This window comes from Planococcus citri, chromosome 1 (genome assembly GCF_950023065.1).
Source record: "Planococcus citri chromosome 1, ihPlaCitr1.1, whole genome shotgun sequence".
In the NCBI taxonomy this organism is placed as follows: Eukaryota; Metazoa; Arthropoda; class Insecta; order Hemiptera; family Pseudococcidae; genus Planococcus; species Planococcus citri.
Window position 1 is genome coordinate 10,758,110 of NC_088677.1, and position 9,717 is coordinate 10,767,826.

A 9,717-nucleotide genomic window follows, 5' to 3' on the forward strand; every position below is an offset into this window, starting at 1 on the left:
AACTATTTAGATCCCATCTTCATAACTCTTCATCGTAATTTACATAATTATTTGTACACAAAATGAGCAATTTAAACGTAAAATACCAATAACTTCAGCTACCTATTTTAGGGGGCAGGGGGCCAACTTGATTTTCTAAGGAGGGGGTAATATCGCCCTGAGAGTTCATTTTACTCAAAACAGACTTTTTAGAGGTTTTGGAACTTGAAATTTTGGAATTTGGGAAATTTTTTCAGTAAAAAGTTAGATTTTTTCCAATTTTTGAAAATTGAGAAGCTCATTGCAGCCTGAATTTTTCAAAAATGGGAAATTTTTCCTTACTAAAGAGTACCACTTTGAGGGTTAAGAGCAGAAGAAATCGCAAACTTTTTTTGTCACGTACCTATAGTTAAAGATGCTGTAAAGGTAGGTAATTAATTCAATTCTAAACAAATACCTATTTTAATATTTAATCTTCTCTTTATTATTTACTTTTTACAGAATAAAGCGTAACTATATATTTTTAAAACAAACGATGCCAGTTTTCTTCCCTGCAAAAAATTGAATTTAAAAAAACAAAACTAAGGCGAAAAAAAACTTTTCCAATAAATACATTTCTACGCTAATGGAAAAAAAAGAAAGTTTCCAGATAAAAAAAAAAAATAAATTTCATCTCAAACGAGCGGAAAAAAATAACAAACTACTGAGAAAAAATTAATGTTTACCTACACATCAACACCGAACGAAATTTGAAAATGTTCCAGTTTTTCCAAATTGAAATGTAATTTTACTTTTTAGACATTCGAATAAAACTGGAACTAAAAGATTGACTCGTCCTCGATATGTTTGTTTACATTGCTTGCCAAATACGATACATTGTAGTACTGCATGTAGAAATTTGGGTGACGACTAATTTATCGTTTCGTTGTTTAGGGGCAGTTTTTCAACCAACTTTTCTACAGCGGAATCCAGAGTAAACAACTTCTTGCGGTACTTAGCGCGCAAGACTATCATCGATTATTTGTATCCCCCTCCCCCGCCTACTTAAGAATGTGCTTTTCCTATTTTAAACTTCAATTTAGGTTATTCGCTTCACCTATAACCTTTTGTAGCATTTACTTATTACGCGAAAATATTTATTCGGTTTTGCTGTGTATTCGTACATATATTCTGTTAAGAATTTCGAGTTTATCTATACCATTCCATAAAATATTCTAAGTATGGACAGTTTTCGGAATTGATATAGTTTATTCGTTCGATTAATTTTTTATTCGTATTTGTTACAATTACAATAAAATGTCGACAAATGGTAATGGCGCCATCGCCCAGGTTAGTTGCTTATTTTTAATTATTAGTAAAATGTAAACAAGATATTTACCATCGTTTGTGTTTTGGCCAGAAAAATGTACGCTTATTTTAGCCTCAGAGACCAGAGTTTTAATCCTCAGTTTGCTATAGAGAAGGCAGCGAAATATGCCTGCTTCAAGATCTGCACCATTTTAGTAGATGTTTCTAAATTGATTTTATTCATTTGTAAAATTTCGTTTTTACAAGTTAATTGAGTAGGCATTTAAGTTATTGCAAATCCACATAATTAGATGAGATTCTAAATAGTGTGCTGTTCAAGGGAGAATAAAGAATACGTATACGTATAGCTTATCGATTACTTGTATGTTTACTTTTCTTGTTTTGTAATGAGTTGCTTATCAAGCATTATCCATGATGGTGTGGGACTTATCGACATAGTTTTCATAAAGCTATAAAAATGATGAAATTTTATAGGCACTTACTTATTTTGTGATTCCTGAGAATAGATTTGTCAAATGCCTTTTTTCGTTTTATATGAGTACACTGACCTATTCTGAGTCACGTCTCAGTCTCATGATAATGATCTTTTTTTCTTGTAAGTTAATTAGTTCTTTCCTCTCCTAAAATCATTTTTTTTCTGGAATCACATGAATTTTTTTATTGTATTTTTTTAATTCAGTACTGTTGGAATATAAGGAATTTAGTCCGGCGTATGACAATCGAAATAATTGCGCCCTCTCCCCTCCACTCCCTCCCCACCAATGATCCTCAGGGGGCAACCTTTTTCTTGGAGGGGACATCCTAAGCATTTTGAAGCAAACTTGGCAAAAAAAGTTGGCCTTACTAACAAAATGGCGGCCACTTCCAATTCCATTGACAGATCAGCCGAATTGGCAGATTTTGCTTTCGAAATTCGAATGTAGGACTCGTAAGAAATTTTTTCAACTGGGCAAAGCTAGATCGAAAGAGCATGTAAAAATTCATCACCAGCCAAAATTTCAAGTGCCAAAGTGCATTTTTCGATTCTTGGTGAATTTTGTAAAATTAAAAAACCAAAATGAAAAAAAAAATCAAAATTTTACCAAATTGACCTAGAAAGATGAAATTTAGGATATACCCTATTTTCAATATGAAAAATCGAATGGAAACGGTTTCGAACCATTTTGAGCAGTTCTGGAGCCTCCAGCAGATTTTTGAAACTTGAAATTTCCACAAAATTTCATCAAATGAAGTTGAAAATCCGAAATTCACGCTGCACTCCAACTTTGACACGCTCTTAAGTCGATATGCCAGTGGGTTTTTAGCCATTTTGGAGCCTCCAGCAACTTTTTTAAAATTTCTGGAGCCTCCTGCAGATTTTTCAAACTTGAAATTTCTACAAACTTTCATCCAACAGAGTTGGAAAGCCAAAATTCACTCTGTTAATTTTGACAAATTTTGTGGCATTTTTTGAAAAACTGAAATTTTTAAGAAACCTCTGGAGGCTCCAAAACGGATTGAAACTGCCATCGGAGGCGAAAGTTGAATTTTTCAAATATTCAAATAAGTATGAAATCGACGAACAAAATATGTTTCGAACTAGGATAAGTACACCAATTCTGAAAAAAAAATAATAATAATAACGATGAGTAGGTACCTACCTTATCTGCCATGAAAATCATTAACCTGCAGCGTCGATCTCAAGCATGTGTGCTTAAGATTTATTGAACAAGTTTTATGGTATTTATTTTGGCATTCAAACTCAATTTGATAAAATTTTGTGGTAATTTTAAGCCTCAAAAATCTGATGGAAGCTCCAGGAATTTACAAAAGGTTGTCAAAGGCTCCAAAAATCACTTGAAATCCACAAGTAGTCGACTTCATAGCGCACAGTGGGCCACAGACCCCCCAAAAACGGCGATAATTCGGATTCAACCCTCATCGATGTGCAATACGTCGAGTAATATGTTTTCGAGGTCGTAGAATTCGAATCTGCACTTATTTTTTTTGTAGGGGTGGGGGGTGAGGCGTGGGGAGCGGGAAAATTTCAAATGTTGCTTATATTATCGTGTAATATATCGATTAATATGTTTTCGAGGTCGTAGAGTTCGAATCTGGAGTTATTTTTTTGGTGGGGGTGGGAGGTGAGGCGCGGGGAGGGGGAACTTCAAGTTTTGCTTATATTATTGTGTGATATATCGATTGATATGTTTTCGAGGTCGTAGAATTCGAATCTGCACTTATTTTTTTCGTAGGGCTGGGAGGTGAGGCGTGGGGAGTGGGAAAATTTCAAATTTTGCTTATATTATTGTGTAATATATCAATCAATATGTTTTCGAGGTCGTAGAGTTGGAATATGGAGTTACTTTTTCGGTAGGGATTAAAAGTGAGGCGTGGAGAGGTGAAAAATTCCAAATTTTGCTCATATTATCGCTTAATATGCCGTTTGTCATGTTTTTGAGGTTGTTTATATCGTTGATTTGAAAAAATCATTTTGTATCTCAAATAATGTATTTCAATCAAAATTGAATCAATCATATCATGTTTCGATCTTAAAATTGCGATACATCCGCAATTGTGAAGAAAATTGATGTATTTTTCATAGCAAAATGAACCTGCAAAGTAATGGGGCAATTTCGGGCAAAAAATTGCTAAAACATAGTATACACTACTCCCAAATACACATCACTATGCAGAAGAGAACACACGATATTGCGCGATTATATGAGTTTTGTTCCAAAATGTGTTCTGATTTTGTGTAAAACACTGTAAACTTGAAAAATCATTGGTATAAGAAAACACCAAAAGGTAAATTTGGAATTTTTCCCTTCCCCACGCCTCACCCCCCACCCCACGGAAAAAATAAGTGCAGATTCGAATTCTACGACCTCGAAAACATATCAATCGATATATCACACAATAATATAAGCAAAACTTGAAATTCCCCCTCCCCGCGCCTCACCTCCCACCCCCACCAAAAAAATAACTCCAGATTCGAACTCTACGACCTCGAAAACATATTAATCGATATATTACACGATAATATAAGCAACATTTGACATTTTCCCGCTCCCCACGCCTCACCCCCCACCCCTACAAAAAAAATAAGTGCAGATTCGAATTCTACGACCTCGATAACATATTATTCGACGTATTGCACATCGATGAGGGTTGAATCCGAATTATCGCCGTTTTTGGGGGGTCTGTGGCCCACTGTGGTATTGAAATCAGTTTGCAGAACGGATTTCGGCTTTCCAACTCCATTTGATGAAATTTTATGAAAATTTAAAGTTTCAGAAATCTGCTGGAAGCTCCAGAAATTTTTAAAAAGTCGCTGGAGGCTCCAAAACGGCTTGAAATCCACTTTCAGTCAACTTTATAGCGTATTGAAATTAGTTTACAGAACGGTTTTTGGCTTTCCAACTTGATTTCATGAAATTTTATGAAAATTTCAAGGATAAAAATCTTCTGGAGACTCCAGAAATTTCCAAAAAGTCACTAGAGGCTCCAAAATGACTTAAACTCACCAGCAATCGACTTAATAGGATGTTTAAGTTGGGTTTCATTTTGATGATGAAATTTTGTGAAAATTTCAAGATTTTAAAATTTGCTGGAGGCTCCAGAATAGCTAAAAATTTATCGAAACCGTTTCCAACCAATTTGACAGGTCAAAAATAGGATATGTTCCAAATTTCAACTTTCTGGGTCGATTTGGTAAAATTTTGATTTTTTTCACATTTTTGGCCTAAATTTGATTTTTAAAAATTCACCAAAAATCGAAAAATGCACTTAAGCACTTGCAATTTTGGCGGGTGATGAATTTTTGCATGGTCTTTCGATCTAGCTTTTTCCAGTTCAATAAATTTGGTGCGAATTCTATGTTGGAAAGCAAAATCTGCGATTTCGACTGACCTGTCAATGAAAATCTCTGCCGGCCATTTTGTTTTTTGGCAAGTTTGCTCTAAAATGTTTTTTAGGATGCCTTCTTTAAGAAAATAGCTGTCCCAGAGGATCGGTGGAGGTGGGTCCAATTATTCTTATTGGCATAGGTATATGCCGACCTAAAAGCGATATTAAATGATTATGAATTTTTGTATCAACTTTCCAGGTTATAGCGTTAGTATGCGGTTTAATAGTCATCGTGTTGATGATTATAACATTGACATCGAGCGATTGGTTGATAGCTGAAGGATGGCGCCAAGGATTATTTTCCCATTGTATTGGAGAAAATGCTCCCACACCTCTTCCATTTAATGTTCAAGAACGTAATCCGGAATGCTATCCTGCCAGAGATGAAGGTAATTGTCTACAACTCCTTCTCCAAGATTTTGTATTGCTCTAATAAGTAATCATTGACGAAACCTCGCCTTAAGTTTTTTTTGGTGGGGGGGGGTATGGTGGAAGCCACAAAGGCTATAGGAGGATAACCCGAGAGCACTGGGGTTGATATTTTCATAGAAGATAGGAAGCATCCAGAAAACTTCCCTCCGCCATTTTTAAGAGGGGAGTATTTTTTTGAAAAAAGAACCTCGCTAAAAAAATTTTATAAGCCACTGAAAAAGGCCAGTAAATTAGAATTTATTGGAAAAAAATCAAGGTGAATTTACAGGAGGCTGAAAAAATGAATTTGGGGACGTATATCTCAAAAATTTGGGGGACGGAGGAATGTTCAATGGTACCACCCTTCCATGCAAATATCAACCTCGAAGCTCTCGGGGAAAATTCACCCTTTGTTCAACAAAATAGATTTTTTTACTGGGGTTTTTCTCTAGTTTTGAAAATTTTTGACCAAGGTTCACTACTCAAAAAATCTGAAAAAATTACTAAAAACACGTAATATGCTCTAAAACACAGTTTTTTTGGTGAAAAAAAAAAATGTGCCTGAAACTGGGTAATTCAAATTTTTCTTATGAACTTTTCGGCTAGAATGCAGTGTAAAAATATCTGAAAAAATATCAATGAAGAATTATAGTCTCCATGTTCCCTACACACCGCCAAAATTTCAAAATTTTTGCTCAAGATGGTCGACAAATTCGCATTTCTTAACATAGAAATCGCGATTTTCTTAAATGTAGAGGGGGAGGGGAAGTCAAAAATTGTTTGCGCTTTAAAATGTTTTTTTTTGATCCCTTAAGATACCTTTGCAGTTTGCACCATTTTCAAAATCCGAACCGTGGGTCAATTCTTCGCTCTGAACTCTCGGGTAGGTACCTACCCTCTGATGGGGGAGTTCTGGTGGTAATGAGAGGGGGTAGAAGATGTGGAATTTCAATTTTAACTTGAAATTGGTGATCAGAGGCATCAAATTATGCGAAAAGGACACATCAGTCATCAAAATGGATTTTTTTTTTAAATGCTGTTTTTACTCGTCCCCCTCCAGTTTTTCCAATTTTTGACCACGGCTTACCCAAAAAAAAATTCTGAAAAGAATATATTTGGGGGGAGCAGGATCAAAAACATGTTTGAAAATTCCATCGTACTTATAAAAGAAATAAGCAAAGTTTGAAAAACACCATTTCTACAACACACATACTAAAACAATAATGCAAAAATTTAGTTCACACGGAGCTGTGAAAATTTTTTTCATCTGTAAGTATTTCACAAAAAAATGATATCTTCAAAATAGGGGTGGGAGGGAGGGGGGTCTGGTGGTCTAAAATTTTGTACGTGAAGTTTTCTCGGTGTATCTACCTACCATGCAAATATCAACGCCAAAGATTTGGGGGCCAAATCACCATTTTTATCCCCCTATGGTCTTTGATGACTTTTCGAAAACATCTCAATTTTCCGAGTCCATTTTCCCAAAATGTGTCACTTTTTCTAAAAATGTGTCAATTTTTTCAAAATTTGTCAACTTTCTCAAAATGTGTCACTTTTTTAAAGAATGTGTCAATTTTTTCAAAATTTATCAACTTACTCAAAATGTGTAACTTTTTCTACAAATGTGTCCCTTTTTTTAAAAATGGTGTCAATTTTTCTAAAAATGTGTCACTTTTTTCTAAAAATGTGCCAATTTTTTTAAAATGTGTCAATTTTTTTAAAATGTGTCAATTTTTTTAAAATGTGTCAATTTTTTTAAAATGTGTCAATTTTTTCAAAATATTTCAATTTATCCAAAATTTGTCCATTTTTCCAAAATGTATCACTTTTTTAAAAAATGTGTCATTTTTTTCAAAATTTGTCAACTTTCTCAAAATGTGTCATTTTTTCTGAAAATGTGTCAATTTTTCCAAAGTGTGCAATTTTCCTAAAATATGCAATTTTCCCAATTTGCCAATTTTCTTAAAATGTGTCAATTTTTTCAAAATATTTTAATTTTACCAAAATTTGTCCATTTTTCCAAAATGTGCCACTTGTTCTAAAAATGTGCCAATTTACCCAAAATTTGTCCATTTTTACAAAATGTCTCACTTTTTCTAAAAATGTGTCAATTTTCCCAAAATTTGCCAATTTTTCCAAAATGTGCAATTTTCCCAAAACGTGTCAATTTTTTCAAATTGTGCAATTTTCTCAAGATGTGCAATTTTTCAAAATGTGTCAATTTTTCAAAATGTGTCAATTTTTCCAAAATGTGTCAATTTTCCCAAAATATGCCTATTTTCCAAAATGTGTCAATTTTTGCAATAATTTGTCAATTTTTCCCAAATGTGTCAATTTTGTCCAAAATGTGCAATTTCCCCAAAATTTGTCAATTTGTTCAAAATTTCCCAACTTTTTCAAGATTTGCCAACTTTTTGCAAAATTTAACGACTTGGGGAAGTCTATCCCCCTCCCACTCAAGTTTTACCCTTGCTCATATTAAACGTTTTTTCCTATTTCAGGATACATTCGTACCTCAGCTGCATTATGTATTGTTACTTTAGTCACTGACACAGTGGCCACATTCTTGACTGCCCTTGGTTTACGAAGCAATGACTACAGGACAAAATTCAAATTTTATCGGTTCGCTGTCTATGTTATGGCATTAGCACGTGAGTTTTTCGTAAAAAATAATTATTATTACCTACCTATCAATTTTATTACATTACATCACTGATCTTGACTTCTATGAATAATTTCAAGAATAAAATTTTTTGTGCTATATTTAGAGGCATCCAAGTACTTACCTACCCCTACATTTATACTTACCTATGCGTTATTAAAATATTCTTAATTTTTCTGTTCGCAGTGACCTCGTTATTGGTAGCTTTAATCTTATATCCAGTCTCTTTCAGAGCAGAATTAAATTTAGGTAAATATAAATTGCATCTACTCGTATTATTTAATCGGACTAGATCAAATTTGTATTTTAAATATACCTACCTATTATCGTAAGTAATTCTTTATTTTAAAATTAATTACAGGCAACAGAACAGTTTGGGAATTCGGCTGCGCCTACGGCGTTGGTTGGGGAGCAGCTATCTTCTTATTCGGCGCAATTACGTTATTATTATGCGATAAAGAATCCGAAGAAATTTATTATAAAGAAAGAAAGGTGATGTCCACCTAGTGTGCAGCTCCCCTGCCCGATGTAGTGCTTTAGGATGTTGTCATACGAATACGAAAGCAATATCCTAAATTTGGGCAGGCGAGTATTCACTACATTTTGGCAAATTCAGATATCTTGTTTGTTTCCTTCATTATTTTTTATTACCTATGATGTCATGTGTATGTAAAATGTATATATCCGTAAAGTACTCGTAGATGAAAAAGCGCGTGTGTTTTTCAATCCCCCGTACTATTTACAAATTCTATTCCTTGTATCAGATCTTCGTGTAAATACCGTTTTTTTTTTTGCTCGTTTAATATGTAGATTAGTTCGTTATTTTTTTTCTAAGTACCTACGATTTCATATTTTGACACGATGTCTTATAATGGATCCGATGAAATTATTGTTTTATTTATTTATTTATTTATTTTTTTTGTGTGTTGAAACGACGATTCGCCATTATGTGATAATTTACTTTGGCGTATAATATTTTAGTGTAAATTTTTTTTTTAAAAAATCGATGTTAATCATCCGTTTCTCTTGTTTCGTATAAAATACACCTTTTACTGTTTCACAATTGGAAATATGATTTTAAAATGCATATTATTTGTCATCCTAACTAACCTTATACTTTTGTACTTCTTTTATTTTTTTTTATCGCAATACCTGAATTGTAATGGCTTAAGATTTAGATTAAATAATGTTTTATATAATTCGTCACTCGAATGAAAATTGTTTTAATGTTGTGTATCTGTAAATGAATGTTTAAAAATTAAGTAAGCTTTAAAAAAGTGTTATTTTTTTACCTACCTATTAAAAAGACGTTCCAAAAATCTCCTATTTTTTAGACGAATACATAATATTATTTATATTATTATATTTTTATGTGTTTCTCGAATTTAAATTGAGTGACTGTGTCGAGTCGATATCGTGAAAAGCGAACAATAAAAAAATAATAATTTAACATCTACCTATTTTGATAT

At 33.3% G+C, this 9,717-nt stretch overlaps 1 protein-coding gene across 1 annotated transcript; it reads left to right on the plus strand.

Annotated features, from left to right (window-relative positions):
* Positions 1–1,046: 1,046 nt before the first annotated feature.
* On the plus strand, positions 1,047–9,704 carry LOC135847369 (transmembrane protein 47-like). Its single transcript, XM_065366860.1, has 5 exons — positions 1,047–1,308; positions 5,375–5,564; positions 8,088–8,237; positions 8,435–8,497; positions 8,610–9,704. Exons 1-5 carry the CDS (start codon positions 1,276–1,278, stop codon positions 8,753–8,755), a joined length of 582 nt encoding a protein of 193 aa, XP_065222932.1. The 5' UTR covers positions 1,047–1,275; the 3' UTR covers positions 8,756–9,704.
* The last annotated feature ends 13 nt before the right edge of the window (positions 9,705–9,717 follow it).

Excerpts from the sequence above, each read along its gene's own strand:
- LOC135847369 (XM_065366860.1), top strand. The coding sequence starts at position 1,276 with ATGTCGACAAATGGTAATGGCGCCATCGCCCAG. Across the intron at positions 1,309-5,374 it reads GTAATGGCGCCATCGCCCAG|GTTATAGCGTTAGTATGCGG; the intron begins GTTAGTTGCTTA and ends TCAACTTTCCAG. Across the intron at positions 5,565-8,087 it reads CTATCCTGCCAGAGATGAAG|GATACATTCGTACCTCAGCT; the intron begins GTAATTGTCTAC and ends TTCCTATTTCAG.